Below are 20,294 nucleotides of genomic sequence, written 5' to 3'. Positions count from 1 at the left end.
AATCTTGCCAGCCTACTGAAAAATCTTTGGTGCTTTACTTAATACTAAAAACAAAAGCTAAGCAGCTATTTTTATGATACTTGGCCTTGAGTGCAAACGTATCACCTAAAATGAATTAGCCATCAGGTTTTTTAATCACTTAGTCATACAGCAGCTGCACACTTCTATTCTTTCATGAAGAGTGTCACTTTGAAAGAAGTTTCCTATTTTTGCAAGTGAAGAACAAGCATGTTTGATTTCAACACAAACAAGTAACTGTTATTCTCGTTCTATGAAATTCTAGGATGAAAGAATATAGAAAAAACATCTCCAAGCAGATACATTTTCTTTAGCACTCTCCTATAACTGAGTCAGCATATTTGTTCCTGTGCGAATGGCAATGCTCGTCCCATCTCTCTGAGGATGCAGCCCCGGCACATCACCACCAGCTTAGTGCTGCCATGGACCTGAGCCCAGAATCTCCTTCCCACGTTTGTTAAGAATACTTTTTCCTGATTCAGGCTATTCAGGAGACAGCAACAGACAGCTGTTTTGTAGATACTGAGAAAGATGGCAACTTTCTGAAATACTGAAGTAGATATTTCACATCTCATAACGTTTGGGAAATGTCTGTAGATACCACTGACCATTGACACAAGATGCTGAAAATTTTCATGGCACTCTTTCCTGCCATAGATATACAAAAGATTGACGTTCCTAGCGCTTCTTAGAAAGAAGTCCACAATATCTAACTCATCAAGAAGCACTTTGTCACTGCGCTGGTGCCAGAGCGCTGCCACAGGTTTCCCAGATAGATGCTGGAGTTTCCTGCTTGGACAGCTTCAAAACTCAGCTGGACGGGGACCTGCACACTCTGCTCTGGGCGTCCGATCCTGGGGAGGGTGTTGGATCAGAAGGACCCAGTGGTCTCTTCTGGGCTCAGTTAGTCTGTGATCCTGTGAATTCAACATCTGCTGGAATGAAATCAAATTCTTCTTAACAGTAATTCTACTTTCTAGTGGCAACCTTTATACGAAAAATTATATCTGAGTCTACAGCAACGTCTTGTAGAACTTGAAAGCTCTGCACTACCTTCACACAGATAAAAAGGAATATTAGCTCAGTGCAAAAGCTACAAACGGAACTACTAATGAGAATAAATCCAAAGAAATTTAAATGATAGCATCTAAGACGAAAGCTGTATGCAAAAACTTTAACATGTGCTCAATCTGGGGAAGATCTCCAGCCCAGAAGACTTAAGGAGCTGGCACGCTAGATCATCAGTCTGTCAAACCAGGAATACAGACATATTATTGAAGCACAGGGAATGTGGACATCTTTTCAGAAAATGGGAGAAAAATAATCTTAGCAACTGCCAAACTTCTAGAGTTCATGCTATGCAATGTTTAAGTTTTGAATAAAGCAACAATAAGCACATGGATATAAAATGGGAGACGATTTATAAAAGACAGATCATATTAGACAAATCTGATGTTTTCCTCTAACCTTACGGGTTAAGCAATCTAAATCATATGTGACTGGACTTTGGAAATATTTGATGTTCTAATGCACAAAAAGTATTGTCAGCTTGACAGAACACAATTAACTAACAAAGAGAAGGTGATGGTAAGCTTTCTGAATGTGCTGTTAGAGTACAACCCAAGAGGTAGTGCTGGAAGTGATCTTACTGCTTTCTTCATCAATGACCTCTACAGCAAAGGGAGGAGTAAGCTAATAAAACGTTCCAGTGACAAATTAAAGAGGCAGTAGCAATGATGGGAGCATCACACTGGAAGTCCTGCTCACTGAAGACCAGAACAATAGAAAGTACATTAGGTGCAACAGTCTGTAATGAGAGGTGTCGCCGGTGAGGGATGCTCCTCATCTGACTGCCATCCTGCGGACAGGTCTGCAGTCAGTTGGTGGGGGATCTGCTGAGAACAATTCTTCACAGCTGTTGTTGACACCTCTTGTGGAGCTGAGGATCCAAATCTGGCCTGCTAAGATTAGGTATAATGAGTCTCTTTGATAACTGTTAGAAAAAGGCTGCATCATGGAAAGCATTGACTAGAAATCATACAGGATAATGATCTGGACGTGTTCCTGAATTCCAGGTTAAACATCAGATGCAGTTGAAAGAATTAAAAGTGATCCTAAGATGTGAGCCAGGTTGCTTCTAGGATGTAGGCAACTATTAATTGCGCTGTGCAAGATGCAATAAGGCTTTACATGGGACATTGAATATAATTCTATTCAACCTGTTTGGGAAAGATGAATTCAAAATGAAAAAAAAAAATAAAAAGTAGAGAAGGGCTACTTAGAAGAGAATGGAGAATCCATTGTGTATGAACATCATTTATCCCAGCACGATGAACATTATTAGTGATAAGCAAAGAAAGGAAGAACTACTCGAGTTAAAGGATGATACTGATAACAAAAATATTGCCATGCTCACATTTATGTGAGGAATTGGAAGACACTTTTATCAATCAAATTACTGCTTTTCTGAAGTAAAGAGAGCAATACAGGAACATTCTGCATAGCTTTATGATGGATGACCTCACACGCTTGGGAGAAAATTATGCTGGATGTTTTTCAAGGGGCTGATCAAGACATTTTATCTTCCTCATTTGAAATGAAAATGTAAAATAAAGTTAAAACATTTATTAAAATTTTGATATAAGGAAAACAGTGTTAGGCATTTTCCAGAATACATTCAAATTTAAGCGTTTCTGAAATACTAATTTTGAAAATCCAGATTAGGAGAATAGGAAATAAAGAAAGCCTCAAGGAAAAATAAAAAAACAAAAAACAACACAATTCTTTTCACACGTACAGTATGTTAATTCAGTTCAAAAGCTGAAGACAAAATATGTCTGTTACCCAGAACTTTGTTTAGTTTGGTCATGCAAAATGACTGTAAATCATCAGCAGTGACACCCATCACACTGACTGCATCCAGAAGCCTGGACATTCCAAACACACTTTTGTTTGACGTTTCAGAATAGCAAACTTCTGTGAAAGGGGCATTTTAGGTGCCGTACCTCATTCCAAACATTTCTTACTTTTTAAATAGGTCTACTTGGTGAAGAAAGCCACAAGCCGTACTATCGTAAGTAGAATATTTTTCTGTACTTTAGTCATTAATAGTAGATGGCAAGCAGTAGACAAAGAATAACACTATTTCTAGTTTTAGAGGTGCATTACCAAGTTAATTGGCTACGATACACACCTCCAATTAACATTTCCCTGTCTTTTTTCAAAGAAGATGTACTATATTAAAAATGTTTCCATGAGAAAAGCATTTTTTCCAGATGCTGGTTCTTTAGGAAATACTAAAGATACCTGCTGAAATCTTTATAAGAAATTGCCTTATTGCACATTTTGTATTCTTAGTCGAGCTGTCATCACAACCAGCATATTTCTATAACTACCTACATATGCCCATTTACTCGAGGGAGGTAAACTGACAGAACTAACTTCACTGTAACATGGCTTGAAAAGAAACTTTTACGTGCCAAGTTTAAATGGCAAAAGGATAAGATGTTGTCTTAGTTTCAGCTGGGACGGAACTCATTTCCTCATAGTGTCTGGTATGATGCTATGTCTTGGTTCTGGGAGAAAAACAGTGTTGATAACACACCAATGTTTACAGCTGCCTGCTAAGCCAAGGCCGTTCTCAGCAAAGGGCCCAAGTTGCTGGGAGGAAACAGAATCAGGACAGCAGACTTAAACTAGCCAAAGGGATATTCCATATCATATGGCATCACGTGGAAGGAGTTTTGAAGGGGTTGGAATTCATACTGCTCTATTCCAAAGCTCAGGGGCTAGCTGGGCATTGGTCAAGCGTGGTGAGGAATGAGGGTGTACTGCTTGTACATCGCTTATTATAGACACTAATGTATACATATAGTCACAACTATTTTCCTTTTCCCTGTCCTAGTAAACAGCTTTATCTCAACCCCTGAGTTCTACTTTTTATCTTTTTTTTTTTTTTTTTTTTATTCTTTCCCCCATCCCACTGGGAAGGGAGTGGGGGGAAGAGAAACTGAATTAAAAAATACTGTATAGCATGATGCTTCAATAGGAATTTATATATATATAAATGTATATATATTTTTTATGGTTAAATTCAGTATTGCAGACTTCCCTCAACTATATAATGCATCACACAGTCTTGTTCAGAGCAGAACATCACCAGTTACCACTGCTGCCAATTGATACAGTGGGGGCTTGCAGGACACAGCATCTCCAACTGGGAAAGGCTGCTGGGACCCATGGACCCACACACGAGCCTGCAGGTGGAGGAAATCCATCTCCAGAGAGGTGGAACCAAGACTGCTCTCAACACCTGCAACTAACACGGGTGGAAAAGAAGGGAAAATCCTCTGCCCTGGCTGAGTTCAGCTGAACAGGGTGCTGGTAGGATGCATACACAGGCAATGAATGTGAAGCATCCTCTGTACCTGCTGGCCTTTATACAAATCCAATGTTTTCCCCCTAAAGGATGAACACGAGGTGTATCTGCTAAAACTCTGCAGAGCGTCCCAAAATGATGACATTTCATTTTAATTGAAATCAAGCATGCTCTTCCACTAGGGAATAAGAAAGTAAATGATGTTTTAATAGGAATTCACACAAGAAAAGGAGAATATTTTTCTCCCTCCTGTTTTATCTTTCCACAGGAATCCAATATTTCTGAGGCAACAGATTAACCTGCTCTCGGTTAAAGCGTACTGAAATTAGTGAGGTTACTTCAAGCATTACCTTGTGAAAAACTGCTTGTGTTTAAGAACCAAGGGAGGTGAAGGCACAATTGCTGTTTCTGTGGCTAGACAAGGTACAATGAGTCTTCTAAGGCGTATTTACTCCCAGCAAAGTCAGCAGTAGATACTTAACATGATTTCACCAGGTGTCTCACAGGACTCAGATGCGTTCCTCGGGATGTATCACACAGCCCTGCCCTTACATCTAGGGAAGCCTCTCTGCTAATGACAACATAATTAAGTCACAAATTCAAATACCTCAACTTTATTCTGTCTCCTTGTTTTTGGCCTTGTTTACAGAGAAGAAAACACCATTTAACAAGGAGGCACAAAGAGATATAGGAGAGGTTGTGTTGAAGTGATGAATGTTTTCTATGCTCAATTGTCCTACTTTTTTTTTTTTTTTTTAAGAGAGAGTACATGTTGGTGAGAAGCAAGCAGTTTGGTGTTTTTTTGGTCTATTCTATAGATTTTATCAAGTTCAACTTTGCTCCACCCGTGCTTCATCCCAAACGTAATTGACAGCTCTGGATCACCTCTCTTTAATCAACAAGATTAACAGGAAGAAAATAATCAGAAAGTAATCAAGCTGACCTGGTGCAAATTACTGGCTGCTTTCTCTTCTGCGGGTTTAACAATATCTGAAGTACCATCATCAATGAAGTGAAGTGCAGGATTTTGTAGGCATGTGTGGTCTGTAGTCCTCAGTCCATTTTCAAAATTGAATGGTAAATAAGTGAAGGGTGGGTGGGAGCCAGCAGCAAGGTGTTAACGTCTGGGCAGAACATGGCCATGCTCTATATTCAGTGCCAAGAATAAGCCGGTCTCTGAAAAACCACCTCTCACTGCACGTGACTTTGAGCATACTCAAGCAAAGGAAAGCCACACCTATGGAAAGAGTCATTAACAGCAGTGTGGTTTCAGCCTTGTTCCTTTAAAAGTGACTCACCAAACAAACAGCTCAGAACAGAGGTCTATCATAACAGCTGCCCAGGCTCCAAGGTGGTTCACACAGAGCTGTCACTGTTGGGTCTCACAGACACAGCTCCCCTTGGCTCCTGCCTTGGCTCTCACTGCTGGCACTGGAAAGGACAGCACCAACGCCGTATTGCAGACTGCTTGCCCAGCATTACCAACCTCCTCGCTTGCTGTTTTTTTCCTATAGGGCCCATGGTCCCGTGCAGCCCACCAGGCAAGCTGCCATTCCATCACTGCTCTTGTCACCCTGGTTGACATGCAGCTCCAAGACTCAAGGATGACACGGCGTGCAGGCTGGGCATGCCAGAATTAGCAATTTCCTCTCGAGTTCTGCCATGGCATCGGTTCTTGTGGCAACACTGTGCTTCACAGCATCAATAGGCGTGTGCATTTCAAAATACCCTGGTAGCACTTCCAAAGAGTTTATCTGCAAACGCATGGGGAGTACCTACTGAACACGTGCACACTCAACTTCTCACAGGTTTATGGTAAGGCCAGATTTTGCTGGATTTTTATAGCAATGAAAAAGAACGCAATCGTAGCCCCAAACCTGAACAAAACACAGTCTAGTACTTTGCTGTTGTGTTATTAAAGCCTGCAGACAGGGTGACAAAATTTCTTTGGAGACATGCAGCTAACAGACACATTCAGGATCCTAAAGATGTGAATTTTTGTCTAATGCTCTCGCTTGTAACACCACTTATCATGTTAACAGCACAATTCAGCTAACGTTGCATGGATCCAAATTGCTTCACATGTCTTGGGAGGTGGGAAAAGACCCAACTGCCAATAGCTCCTGCCGGTCCGCAACAACATCTGCACTCGTGAATTGGCGACACAGAATTCTGCGGCACGTTGAAAACTGAACATATGGGGACAGTAGAAAATACAGTGGATTAAAATCTCAAAATAAATAACACTGGGGCCAGTATGGCGATTGTGCTATTCTTTTTCCTATTTAATTTAAAAGCAAAAACCCAAAAGCCATTATTAAGTGCAGCTTCTGCATTAATTTTCAGTCTGCCAACCCAGTGTATTCCAGAAAGACAAGGTCTTGCTACAGAAACTAGCTTCACTTGTGTTGCTATGTGTGAAGTTGTACATGTCACCGTAAATTTACATTTTGTCTTCCATGAATATTTCACTGTTGTGAGGTGAATAATTTACCTCTATTTTCCCCGAAAGTACAGCATTTTTATATTGCATTAATACAACCAATGTTTCAGTCATTGCTAATATTAAAAATGGATTTAATTATGACTTGATTCATCCAGAGCTAAACCCTGGCTGATATCTGAGCAGACCAGGCACAAATCAGGTGTAATTCACATCCCTAATTATTATACTAACAATTTCTTGCTTCTGAAACATTGAAATGACATGCCCAGTATAATCATGATGAAGAGCAGTAGCCGGCCAGGAAACGCAGCAATCTTCAGTAAGGCATGCACTGTACTGAAATATGTAAGCAGAATAAATAGGAATTATACCAATGAAATGTTCAGAAATGGACCAGGCTCTGAGCATCCTGAAGGAGCTGTGGGTGGGAGACCCAGCTCACTGCAGGGGAGTGGGACCAGATGGCTTTTAAGGCTCCCGTCTAACTCAAACCAATCTATGATTTCAGTCACTGCTCCATTTCCATGTCTGGAGAACACAGAACCACGAAGTGCAGAATTTCAGGGGTGGGAAGGAACCTCTGGAGATACCCCAGACTGACCCCTCCCAAAGCAGGCTCCATAGGGCAGGCTGCTGAGTACACTGCAGCAGATCCCAGGTTAAATAATAAAGTAAATCCTTCTCTCTTGTCTCTGGGCTCCCACTATTTTTTAATCTGGTTTTCCGTATATTGGTTTACTTTCAGGGGAAAAAAAAAAAATCTGCATTTTAAACAATAAGCATTTTGGCACCGGAACAGTCTTTTCTTTGTACACTGTACAGCACTAAGTCCACTGCCGGTAGCAAAGGACTAATAACTCACCCATAAAAAAGCTCTAATAATAGAGGGAAATGACTGCATCGAGTCCTACCAGGCGTGTGATACCCAGCTCCAGGATATGGGAAATGTGGACCCCCACCCAACCCTGACCCCTCCTGTGGCTGCGTGACCCCCAGGCAGGGCTGCCCTGCAGTGCCCAGCCCTTGTGGGCACCTGGGTCTGCTGGCCCTGCCTCCCTTCAGGGCGGCACCGATGGGGAGCAGGCCTGCAGGCTGCAGCAGGGTCTCAGTGGCTGCGCTTGGAGCACTCACTGAACCCGGTATCACTGAGGCAGTCAGTGAGGACACACTGAAGCCGATACGCTAAAAGCACTAATACTGGTTGTGTACATTGCCCTTAAATGTTCCCATCGGTCCCCTGTGGCACAAATCCCAACCGAGCGTCTTATCTGTGCCTAGAACTTCCTTGGACACCCTTGGACAGCGAGTGATGTCCCACAGCATCAGCCATGTTGTGGTCACACTGCGTGCCAGGCCGCAGGTGCCTTCCAAAACATCTCTGCTGGGCCAGAAAATGGAGTCCTCATGGCTGGGGGTGCCACTCCTCAAGCCCCCTCCCCTGTGGGCAGGGCACAAAGGCACTGGCAAAGCCACAGCTGCTTGTGCTGGGGGAAGGTCAGGGGAGCCATCTTCTGAGGAGTTGTTGGAGGCAGCGGACACACTGCTGTTCCCATTGGGAACAGAAGGGAGGGCATTAGGAACACTCTCTGGGACTTCTGCTGGAACTCCATGGAGACCTCCAGCCCAGCTGCCAGTGTGAGAAGCAGCCCTGCAACCCAAAGGCTGGAAAGTGGCCTTGTCACTCTGGGAAGGACTTCCAGTGACTGCAACCTCATCCAGGAACACCCTTTGAACCCTGCAGACGCTTGCAAGGCCAGGAGAGGACAGGTGGAAGAAACACACCAGAGGAAATGGTGCCCAGGATCTAGAGGCTTCCCAGCAGGGTGCACATTGGGCAGTGTCCCCAGGGCCCTCTGGATGGCCTGGTGGGACCACTGAGGTGGGCCATGGTCACAGTGCAAATACCACAGCCATCCGAAGAGCAGGAAGGACCCATCCCATAGCGGGCGGCTGCCATTTGCACCCACCCCGGCTGTGGTTAGGGCAGGCCCCAGAAAACTGCAGCTCTGAGGACACCAGGTGAGGGGCTGCAGTCCGCCATGGCCCCTGGACATGTCCCACCACTCCGGGACAGCTCCTTCTCCCCAGACCCACAGCAGTGCATGGGGCCCTTTGTACTCTCTGGGGATGTAGGTTGGAATTTGGGCAGCTGTCCTGCTCTGTTGCCCAACAGAAGTTTGGTCTTCGACCACCTTCGTATTGCCACAAGGAAGAGAAACCATGAAAGGTTTCTCACCCACCCTCCAGCAAGCTGAGGGGAAAGAGGTGGGGCCCACAGCCATCCTGCCCCAGACCAGCACCCCTCCTAATGGCCATGCAGACCAGGACCTGACCTCATCCCTCCCAATGGGCACCCACAGCTGTACCCCACTCCTTACCCTCCTAAAGCCCCCCAGCGGGGTACCCTGAACCCATCCCTCCCCATGATCCCCAGTGCAGCACCCTGATCCCATCCCTGCCAAAAGCCATACAAACCGGCACCCCATTCCTCCCAGTGGCCGCCAGCATGGTACCCTACTTCTTATCCTCCCAACTGCCATGAAGAACAGCACCCCGCTTCTCAACCCCCAGTACCACCCATAGCAATATCCTACTTCCCACTGCTCCCAATGGCCACCCAGACCAGGACCCCGATCCCATCCCTCCCCAGTACCAAAATGATCAGCTCATTTCCCATCCTTCCTCCCGATGCTCCTCCCCAGAACAGCACTCCACTTCGCACAGCCCCCCAGTGCTACCCAGAGCAGCACCCCACTTCCCACTGCTCCCAAGGGCCACTCAGAGCAGCCCCCCACTTCCAATCCCCACACTGCTTGCCCAGAGCAGCACCCCAATTACGTCTTTCCCCATGGCCATCTCATCAGCACCCCATTTCCCATCCCTCCTCTCAACGCTCCTCTTCAGAACAGCACTCCACTTCTCACCACACTGCTATCCATAGCAGCACCCCACTTCTCACCCCATTTCTCACCCCACCACTCCTATGCATAGCAGCACCCCATTTCACACCCTGCCACTGCTACCCATAGCAACATCCCACTCTTCCCAACAGCCACCCAGAGCAGCACCCCGATCCCATCCCTCCCCATGGCCTTGCCGATCAGCGCCCCATTTCCCATCCTTCCTCTCAATGCTCACTCCCATAGCAGCATCCCACTTCTCACCTCTACTGCTACCCATAGCAGCACCCCATTTCTCACCCACCATTGCTACTCATAGCAACATTCCACTCTTCCCAATGGCTACCCAGAACAGCACCCAGATTTCATCCCTCCCCATTGCCATTCCATTCAGCGCCCCATTTCCCATCCTTCCTCTTGATGCTTACCCCTACAGCAGCACCCCACTTCTCACCCCGCCACTGCTACCCATAGCAGCACCCCACTTCTCACCCCACCATTGCTACCCACAGCAGCACCCCACTTCTCACCCCACCACTGCTACCTATAGCAGCACCCCACTTCTCACCCCACCATTGCTACCCACAGCAGCACCCCACTTCTCACCCCACCACTGCTACCCATAGCAGCACCCCACTTCTCACCCCACCATTGCTACCCACAGCAGCACCCCACTTCTCACCCCACCACTGCTACCCATAGCAGTACCCCATTTCTCACCCCTCCACTGCTACCCAAGCAGCACCCCATTTCTCACCCCACCACTGCTACCCATAGCGACGTCCCACTCTTCCCAACAGCCACGCAGAGCAGCACCCCGATCCCATCCCTCCCCACGGCCACACCAACCAGCTCCCCACTTCCCAGCTACCTCCCCATGCTCCCCCTGGATCAGCACCCCACTTCCCAGCTCCCCCGCCGTCTTCACCGCATCCATCCCCGCTCCCGCGCCGCCCTTCCCTCCCTTCCTCTCCTCTCCCCTCCCTCCCTCCCACATCGCCCCCGTTCCCCGCCGCCCCCACCCCGCACCCCGGGGCCGGGCGGTTCCGCTCCGCGAGGGGGCGGCCGGCGCAGGTCGCGGCGCTGCCCGGGGGCGTTGGGGCCCCTCCATCTTTGCGCCGCCGCCCGCCTCCCTCCCTCCCTCGTCATTGTCTGCGAGCGGCGGCGGCGCGGCGCTTATAAGGCGGCGGGCATTGCCCGGATGTGAGCGGCTCGCGATGTGTCCTGCGGGGAAGCGTGCCATTAGCCGTGTCTCCGTGGGGGAGGCCGCGGGGATGAGGAGGAGAGCGCTGTAAACTTGGAGCAACTTTGGGACTGTGGGTGTCGTGGTGCTGCTTGCTTTCTTTCCTTTTTCTTTTATTTTTGTTGTTGTTGCTTTTTTTTTTTTACATTTTTTATTTTTTTTAATTTTAAGGTGGTCCCAGAGAGCCGCCGGCCGAGCGGTGTCCCTCACCGTGTGTGTGTAAAAACAATAGGGGAAAAGTTGTCGGACCTGTTCTCACTGTTATTTTTTCATCATTTTTTATTTTCCACCATTTTTATTTTCATTTTTATCATTTTTATCTTTACTATTCCATTTTTTACTATTTTTTTACTACTTTACTTTTTATTACTTTTATTTATTATTGTTGCTATTATTTTTTTATTATTTTTTACTCCTCGCTTTATTTTTATATCTTTTCCCCTATTCGGGTGATCCCACAGCAAAATTCCGGGGCACCCGGCGCAGCACTTTTTTTGGGGGGCTGTGTGACATAATAAAGCACTTCGTGCAGAAGATTTCATTTTGTAATTTTTTTCTATTTTTTTTAAGTTATACTTTTTCCCTTTTTTTTTTTTTTTTGTGTGTGTGTTTCCCTTGGAATATTGTGAACATAATTGTGGCCATTTAAGGTAAAGTTACAATTCGCTCTTAGAGTAACTCGTGCGCATTTTTTAAATTTTTTTTATTTTTTTTTAATTTTTTTTTCGTTTTTTAGAATGACCGATCCCAATGTGTCGCCGGCCCGAGTTGCGCGGGGCGCGCATGCAAAGCGCGCGTTGTGCGGCCGCACAATGAGCCCCGCGCCCTCCCTCAGGAGGAAGTTTCGCCGGGCCAAAACCGTGCAAAAAAACGTGCAATAAAGTGCTGGGGGCAGGGGGGGGGCGGGGGGGGGGCTGCGGAGGGTAAAAAAAATGTGCAATAAAGTGATTAGGGGGGGGTAAGGGGGGGATGTGCAAAGTTTGCAGCGGAAACGCGAGCGTCGCTTAGCGAGACGGGGGTGGAGGCGGGGGGGGGTCACAAATTAAAAAAAAAAAAAAGATATTAAAAAAAAAAAGAAGAAGAGGATAATAGAAGGGGAAAGGGGAGTGGAGGATAGAAGGGGGAAAATATTGTTCCTCTTGGCAAAGCGTCCGCGTCACGTGTGTGTGTGTGCAGCTCTGCCCTCCGCGCTGTGCCATGTGGATGTGCGCGAGATGGGGGAATTCGGACGCGGGCTCCGGGCGGGCGCGCGGCGCGGGCGGCGCTCGGCGGCTCCATGAGCGCGGTACGGAGGCGGCGCGGCCCCGCTCGGCCCCGCGGCGCGGCGCGGTGGGTACGGCGCGGTGCGGGGCGCGGCGCGGGGCTCCTTCCCTCGGCCTTCCCTTCCCGCCTCCCCTCCCCCCGGGGCTGCCGGGCCGGGCCCTCCGCGCTCGGTGGGCGCCGCGGTGCCCCTCGTCCTCGGCGCTCGTTAGGAATCGGGGCTCGCTGGCACGGCACCGTCTCGGCGCCCCGACACTTTTCTTTCTCTCCGTCTCTCTCTTTTATTCTTTATTTTTTGGTAATTTTTATTGCGTTTTGCATCTTGTTTTTTTTTTTTTTTTTTTTTTTCCCCGGCTTGTTTGCTCGCTCTGTTCCTTCCCTGCCTTTCGGCGCTGCTTTGCGCGGAAGAAGGGAGAAAAGGGGAAAAAGTTGGAGCCGTGCGGCCGGAGTTGCGCTGCGGGCTGCTGGGGAACCTCCTGTTGCACAGCGATGCTCGGGCGGCACGCAGCCGCCTCCTCTCCTCCTCTCCCGTGGCTCTGAGTGGATGTGCCCGGCTCTCTGGAACCGCACCACCGCTTTTTGTTGTTGCTTTGCTGCCCCTCCATCTTTTTTCCCTCCCTTCTCTTCCCCCCCCCCCCTCCCCCCATATCCGGACCTCCCGACCCCACTGTGCTGCTTCCCGCGGGCTCGGGTCCGGCTTTCTGATTGCGGTTGTTTCCATGTTTCTAGGTTTGTGTGATTTTGCTAAAATGCATCACCAACAGCGAATGGCTGCCTTAGGGACGGACAAAGAACTGAGTGATTTACTGGATTTCAGTGCGGTAAGAAACAACGGTGGAAATTAACAACAGCTGTAAAAAAAAAAAAAAAATAGCTTCTAGCTGATCTGTTAAACTAAAAAAAAAAAAAAAAAAAAAAGGCAACCCAAACCCAGCCGAAGTGCGATCGGAGCGCATTGGGTAATTTTTAATCGGCAGCTTCAGCCACGGTAAATACCTTTCTGCTTAAAAAAATCCAAACCCGAATTAGGCGTTTTTCTCGTCTGCGATGGGAAGCGCGACGGTGTGCGCGGCTGCTCGGAACGTCTCGGATGCCGAAAATGATTTCGACCGAGAAGAGACGCCCCAAATCGCGGAGCGTTCCTCCCCGCTGCCCGGCGCCGACCTCCGGCGCTCGGCCGAGCGCTTCCCATCGCACGTCGCGGGGACTCATTGCTGCCTAATGAGATCCCGATATTCCGCTTTCGGTTCTTCCCCGGCTTCGGTATTTTCGGCACGTGGGAAGCGCGAGGAAATCCGCGGCTGCCTCCGCTGAAAGTTTCTCCCCGGCACCTTCTCCCCGAGCTCGGGGGCTCCTGCCCGGCCCTGCGAGCCCCCCCCCGGCCCTTCTTCCTTCCCCCACCGCCCGTCCCTCCCTTCCAGCGCTCGCCCCTTCCCGCAGGGGCCGCGGGTTGGCCGCGGGATGCGCGCGTGGCGCTGAGCTGAGCGCGGCTCCTCCCGGCCGGGGCTGCGGCCGCCGCTCCGCGCTGCGCTCCGGAGGAATGGCTTTGGGAAGTTGGGCCGGGAAGCGCAGCCTCAGGCAGCCCGGCAGCCCCCTCGTCGCTCGGTGCACTTTTTCCATTTGTTCCCTGGCTTTTTGCAGGCTCTGACTCAGGGAAGGTGCGTGTTACCCACCAGACACGTCGAGGAAGAGAGAAACCAATTAGGGTCGAAATAAATGCAAGCGAGAGAGAGGGTGAGAGAGAGAGGGAGAGGGAGCGGCGCGCTCAGACTGCGCTCCTCTTAGAGACGGAATGAGGATTTAGGGCAGGTGGCACTTTGCACGGTCATTATCTGGGCACACGGATGACAGGAGAACCCTAAAGCGGGCTGCGGATGGACGCTGCTACCTTTACGGCCAAGGTTTTGCCCAGCAAACTTTTTTTTGCCTTCCTCAACCAGCGAGGGTTGGGGGGAGCGATCCGGGCGCGGGGCTGCACTGCGTTTCCCGGGGTGCTGCTGGGGGTGCGGAGCTGGGGGGCTCCGTGTGGGGCTGTCCCCAGGGCTGGGCAGAGTTTGCAGCGGAGGAACTTTGGCTGACAGTGCTTTTCCCGTAGTAACGTCTCTGTGTTGCTTTTTTGTCGTTTTCTTTTTTTTTTTTTTAGATGTTTTCACCTCCCGTGAGCAGTGGCAAAAATGGACCAACTTCCTTGGCGAGTGGACATTTTACTGGCTCAAGTACGTACCCGCTTTGTTCAGCGCGCGGCTGCGATGCTCTGTTATTTATCCATAGGCATTACCTTTGTTGTGGTTGTGGTAATCTCTTCTGGGGCGCACATCCATTCCGACCGGAGTGGAATTCTTCCTACTATTACTCTTAGTATTATTATTGCTATTTCCACAAGGCATTTTCACAGCGTTCGCATTGATTTATGATTTTTTTTAAATCCCTGCTCTGTGTCGTTGTTCAAGGTGAGGCAGTTTAAGTTTTTTGTTATTATTTTTTTAATTTAGCCTCGAGGGTTTTTATACTTTTATACTTGATTTTATACTTGAGAAGCGAGAATCAAAGCATCTTGCATGGGAATTAATTGGGTAAATAAGGAAGGCTGCCGGGATTAAATAATGAATGGAGCACTCAGCCCAGGCACCGACCTCTCAAGGTGCGGCGGTGCTCCTCGCATCGGAGAAGGGTGATTTTTTTTTTTTTTTCTGAATTGAAAGATGGAAAGTAGGGCATTTTCTTTCCAAATATCCACCCGCTTCTGACGAGCCCCTGACGCTGCCCAGGGTTTGTTTGTGCGCGCGGTTGTTTGGCTGCAGCCCGGCTCTGTGGGCAACTTCTGCCTTCTGTAAAGCAGGAGTCCTGCTGGATGACAAAAGAAATAGCGGAGTTGGTTGCGGCGGAATATATGTGTGCAGTAATTGTCTGGCAAGTGTAGCTTTACGCGGAGGCTTTTACACGCCTGGGAAATGAGAGGTAAAACTAGCAAAGGCACCGAGGCGCTGGGAATCTCCTGGCTGTGCTGAGGAGCCGGGTGAGGTGCATGCAGGGCTCAGTGCAGGACGTGGCCCTGGCCCCGCTGGGAGCTGCAGGACGGCCGCGCGGAGCGGCTCGGAGCCGGGCGGAGCGGAGCTGCTCTCATCAGACGGTGCATTTGGATGAGACCCGCTGCAAAGCGCCCGTGGATACCCAGATAGGAACACGTCACTGTGTGCAGCTCCGTGCCTGGCGTTGGCAGTTGGCACTCAGTTAAAGGAACCTCTTCGGTGCGCTGCTCAGAACCGTTGTTAGGAGAGGCGCCGAGATGTTAATTAACTTTTTATTTCCGAAGAAAGACTTTGAAATTTGACAGGAGTCTGCAGCGTGTGTTTGTAAGATGCTGCACCGAGTGCCGCCTGCAATTATTAAGGATTCGTTTTACGCATTTCATTCTGCTCAGACTTGCAAAATACCATCCTTTATTTTTGCAGATTTGGTTCTGTTGCAAGTGTAGTGACTTTGAGAATTACATTGTTAGGTTTGAATAACTTTCCAAACGCGTTTTGCCTCGTATTACACAGGCTGAACGTTTTAATCCCGTTTTTTGTCACTCTCTGAATTTAAACGTAGTTTAAATACCCGATTTAAGCAAATATATAATATTCCCTTTATTTGTTTCCATTGGAGGGAAGCAAAAAGTATTTGTGCCAGACAAATCAATTTGCCATGCTTACGTAGGTAGCGGCCAGTGCAGCGACGACACTTGGTCTACCAGCAATTAACTGGGCAGCTCTATTGAATAAATGCACCACAGACCTCATCTGGGAGGGCATTCCGATCAGAAATAGCACAGCAGAGCGAATCTGAGCAGTGAGGGAAGCGAGGGCTGCTGCTGCTTTGTTGTCTCTGAGCCTGAAAACGTTCAGGTAACCTTGGCACATCCTTTAACAGGTACAGATGATGTGTTAGGTAGGTAAGGTTAAGGTAGGGCCCATCCCGGGCAGCACCTGGGGTCTCCCACAGCATCCTGCTGTGTGTGTGCACAAGCAGCCTGGTGGCACAGGGCGGGTGCCCCGCTCGATGGCTCAGCACAGACACGTTCTGTGCGTTGGCACATGCTTACACAAAGATGTGCAGCGCAGGGTACGCTCTTGGAAGGGAAGATCGGCTTGGATTTGCTTCCCAAACCTCATCTGCTTGGTGTGAGACGGGGAGAGGTGTAGCAAGCGAGCGAGCAGCGGTGTCCAAAAAGTTGAGAGAATGCACGTCTGTATGGGCGCTGGCTGCGGCCGCAGGGCTGTGTGCTGTGCTGGCAGCTGTCTGGGTGCACGGCTCACTGCTGGGAAGTGCTCTGACCGCCTCCTGCAGCGAGCAGTGCTTGGGAAATGCGGGGTTGCGTGCAGACACCCGGCAGCGTTCTGTGGAGCTGCGGGGAAGCTTTAAAGGGAGCTTCACAATGCGTGATGCAGGTTGTTGTGCTGGATCTGCGTCCTGCTCACGCCGAGGTCCAGCAGCCGGCGTGCAGCGCGTCCTTCCTGCTGGGCTGATGACCTCCTGCAGCCGCAGCTTCCCGTAGCGGACCTCTGCGAACGGCTACGTTTGCTGCGAGGGGGAACCACGGGTGTCATTCCTCCGCATGAAGCTGAAACTTCTCTTACTAAAAAATAAAAAAAGGCCCCAAAGAAAAGTAATCCCAAGCAGCGAAGTGAAACTAACTCACTGTAGTTTAGGAAGCGTGGTAGTATTTCATGCTTAAAGTCATCCTGATGGCTTTTTTACACGTCTCGTATATGATGCTCCATTGTGATTTGTAACGTGTGAATGGAAATAAAGTAAAGCCACGTTTCCTTTTAATCTTTAATTTCACAAATATGGCTTCTTACCATGTTGAGAAATGGTGAGGGCTGCGCGGGAGAAAGGAATGTAACCTGAGCCACAGCCGTGACATTCCCATGGAGCATTTTTCACATGAAAGGCTTTTGTCAACCCAGCAAAGGACCAGGAGTTTTTGTTTGATGTTTGCAGGTGTTCAGCAGAGAGCACTAAAACAATTCAGCCATGCTGACTGAGGGACTCTGACCTGACCAGGGGAGCTGCTGAGGGCTGCACTGATTTTGGAGAAAGCTCCCCTGGAGTTAGCTCAGATTTATATGGTGTTTGTTAAGCGATTTAATACCTGCGACTTCAGCTGAGCAACGCTCGCCCCGTAGAAGGAAGCGAGGTTTGCTGTTTGTGTTGTCGTTGTTGTTGTTGTTAGGGCAGTTGCTAAAATAAAATGAACTTTCCTAAAATTTTCAGCGTAGTTCTGCTTCCACGGTGCCGGCGTTGGCCGTGAGCTCAGTGTGTGCCACGCTTGTGATCGCTGAGCGCGGCCGTCGCTGCTGCTGGGTTTGCAGGGTGGGTTTTGAAGCAGATTTGCAGCAATTTGCGGCGCTGGGAATTTGCTCGGTCTGTCACATTTGGCATATTTCGGTTTTTGAACTGTTAATCAAAGCCCACATCTTCCCGATCGGGCTCAATTCTTGCTTCTTCTATTTTAAGTCTTGCATTTTACCTAAGTTTTCTAGCATCTGCTGTAGATTGCCCACTCTGTGTGCATTTGAGCGCTGTGTGGGTGGGAGCAGCATTAGAGTGCCCGAATTGGGCTGATGGGCCTCTTCTGTAGCACAGAAAATCCTTCCAGCACAGGCACTGCTGCGCACGGCTAAGTCAGTTTAAAGGATTTAAAGACTTGCTTTTAATTTCGCCATTAGTTTGATTAAGGCTTGTCCTGCATTAGAATAACAGCGATTACAAATTAATACACCCTAAATGAGGGAATCACAAATTCTGCTCGGTTTTGAAGTTGTTGGGTTTTTTTTTTTTGTTTGTTTGTTTTGTTTTGTTTTTTTTTGTTTTTTTTTTAAATAACTTTTTGTGTGCCGATGAGCAGATGACAGCAAAATAGTGTAAGGAAGTAGCTTTATATTTTTTGGGCTATGGCTTTAGGGTAGGAGGCATCATTTCAGTTGCTTATCAGAACTGATTCAGTGTAACCTCCATCTGGAGACGCAGCGTTGGGATATCGAGTGGTCAGCCTGGGCACACCTTGGTGTGCATGCATGGGTCTGTGGTGCCAGCAGGAGCAGCACAATGGGATTTTTGGAAGAGTGCTTTTGTCTCACGGGTGGCATTTTGGGATTGCAATTAAAAATGAGAAAAGAAAAAGGAATTTTTAGCTTATGCATCAGTACTTTTTAACAAGGAAGGAGAAGCAGCACTGGGATGTAGCAGTGGTGCCCGTGTGCATGGCTGATGGGTGGTTGTGCTCAGTGCTGTACCAAAACCCCAACTGCGGCCCCACAGACACTGCTCTTGTGCTTAGGATGTAGCTGGGGTACACAGAGACCAACCGTGCTTCCCACCCCCGCGTCCTCTGATTGTGATTAAGGAGAGGGATGCTCCCTGCCTCCCAGCTCCGGCCGCTTAGGATGCTCCCTGCAAGTGGGCAGGATGGGACCGTGCTGCAGCATCGGCCTCACACTGCTGCGCCTATGTGCAGGAGCTGAATCTTTGCTTATAGAGAGGTTGTCCAGCACTGCTGAGCCTCTTGGAGGAGTTGAGTGCTGCAGGGGAGAGGTTCCTACTGTTTGTGTCCCACCCGGGGTGCATTCTGCGGGAGCATCCCAAGGCACACCCTAGCAGGCAGCCGCCTTCTTTCCGAAGCTGGAGGTTAAGCTCTCACCTTGGTGACTGAAAAATGGAAGGAGAACTCCCTCTCCTTTCTGAGAAGTAGCCCTGGTTGATGGCAGAGGGTCTGAGCTGACGTCCACAAAAGGGCTGTGTGGGGTGTGATCAGTGAGAGGCAGCTCAGCCGTGCCTCCCGGCTGCTGCAGCTCTTTTAGAAATGCTTTTTGTCATCATCACTGTATATCTACCTTGTCAGGGCTCCCGCATACATTTAATAATTCAGAAACACACACATTAGCTGTCTGAGAAGCTGGATGGCTCGGGGGCCAGACCCAGCCAAATGTCACCTGGAGGAGATGCTGGTGCGTGCCGCAGCCCAGGTCTGCAGTCACGGAGGGTGCTGGGGATGGTGCCGCGGGTAGAAGTTGTCCATGGGGGAGGTGTATGTGATGGACGGGGAGCTAGGGGCTGCCCATGGCTCGGGGAGCTGTACGGAGCTCGTGTGGTGTGCTCAGGAAGGGTGCAGAAAAGAGGGGCACCGGGCAGTGTGAGGTGAAGGTTGGCTTCTTCCCATGAGATCCGCGCTCTCTCCGCTCCCAGATCCACATTGATTCTTGAAGGCAAAAGCAGCTTCTATTGACTGAATTCCCAGGGAACGTGAAATAGGCATAAATAATGGTCAGCCTTTGTGGCTTCTGAATACCAGGTTACAAATTTTCATCTTTCATCACTTGCACTTATTTTTTGGCTACTGTGGAAGGAATGTGTAATTTTTTTTAAATTAATATTAATTCCCCCCCCCCGTAATTCTACAATTGCTGAATTTAGAATCTCTTTCATTTTGGATATACCTGCAGAAGGGTTTAAGCTCACTTCTGGGATCGCAGGGCGCTGCCAGTGAACTGCCTGATGCTTTTTGACAAGATCAGCAAATACCTCTGCCCCGCTGTTGTAACGAGGAGATCACTTAAATAACAGACGAGCAACCAAGTCACATAAACATATATAATAGAACTATGTAATGAAAGTTTATGCTGCTGATTGCTTGAATCTCTCTTAAATGCACAGAATCATGGAGCACTAAAAGCTGTCATATAAACAGTTTTCTTTCGAGTTTAAAATTATTCCCTTTTTTTTCTTTCATCTGCTATGATAAACAAAGCCATTCTGTAAGCTTTACAGATCAAACATTTACTTCTAATGGTAAACTACATTTTGTAGCTGGAAAGTTGTTTCAGGAGGGCCCGGAAGGGAGCAGAGCCGGTGGCCCGGGGGCTGTGGTCGCAGTGCTGGGTGCCATGCTGTCACACAGATCCGTGCCCACGAGCCGGGACAGCAGAGCTGTGACCATTCCGTACAGAGCACGGTTGGTGTCTCTCGGGCTTGGAAGACCTTGCTCCAAAATTCTCCCAGATAAAT

At 48.6% G+C, this 20,294-nt stretch overlaps 1 protein-coding gene and 1 long non-coding RNA gene across 27 annotated transcripts in view; one reads left to right on the top strand and one right to left on the bottom strand.

Moving 5' to 3' along the window:
* Window positions 1–2,740: 2,740 nt before the first annotated feature.
* Window positions 2,741–10,905, bottom strand: LOC146542095 (uncharacterized). Its single transcript, XR_014880618.1, has 3 exons — window positions 10,772–10,905; window positions 7,074–7,178; window positions 2,741–6,585 (listed from the first exon to the last, which is right to left on the bottom strand). It is a non-coding gene; the product is annotated as an uncharacterized LOC146542095 (long non-coding RNA).
* A 17-nt stretch (window positions 10,906–10,922) lies between these two features.
* Window positions 10,923–20,294, top strand: part of TCF4 (transcription factor 4) — a 161,107-nt gene continuing 151,735 nt past the window's right edge. For 17 of the 26 annotated variants that reach the window (XM_085214010.1, XM_085214005.1, XM_085214009.1 and 14 more), the window contains exons 1-3: window positions 12,162–12,318; window positions 12,975–13,066; window positions 14,389–14,461. In XM_085214010.1, coding sequence (XP_085070136.1) covers window positions 12,183–12,318; window positions 12,975–13,066; window positions 14,389–14,461 — 301 coding nt within the window. In that variant the 5' untranslated portion in view covers window positions 12,162–12,182. Of the gene's footprint in view, window positions 11,059–11,494; window positions 11,636–12,079; window positions 12,319–12,408; window positions 12,544–12,974; window positions 13,067–13,843; window positions 13,904–14,104; window positions 14,147–14,388; window positions 14,462–20,294 lie in introns of those variants that run through there. The other 9 variants (XM_085214011.1, XM_085214007.1, XM_085214000.1 and 6 more) reach the window with 8 other exon arrangements.

This window comes from Meleagris gallopavo, chromosome Z, assembly GCF_905368555.1.
Source record: "Meleagris gallopavo chromosome Z, MGAL_WU_HG_1.1, whole genome shotgun sequence".
Taxonomy (NCBI): Eukaryota; Metazoa; Chordata; class Aves; order Galliformes; family Phasianidae; genus Meleagris; species Meleagris gallopavo.
Note: the sequence above shows the minus strand (reverse complement) of the source record. Positions and strands in the feature narration are given on the sequence as shown.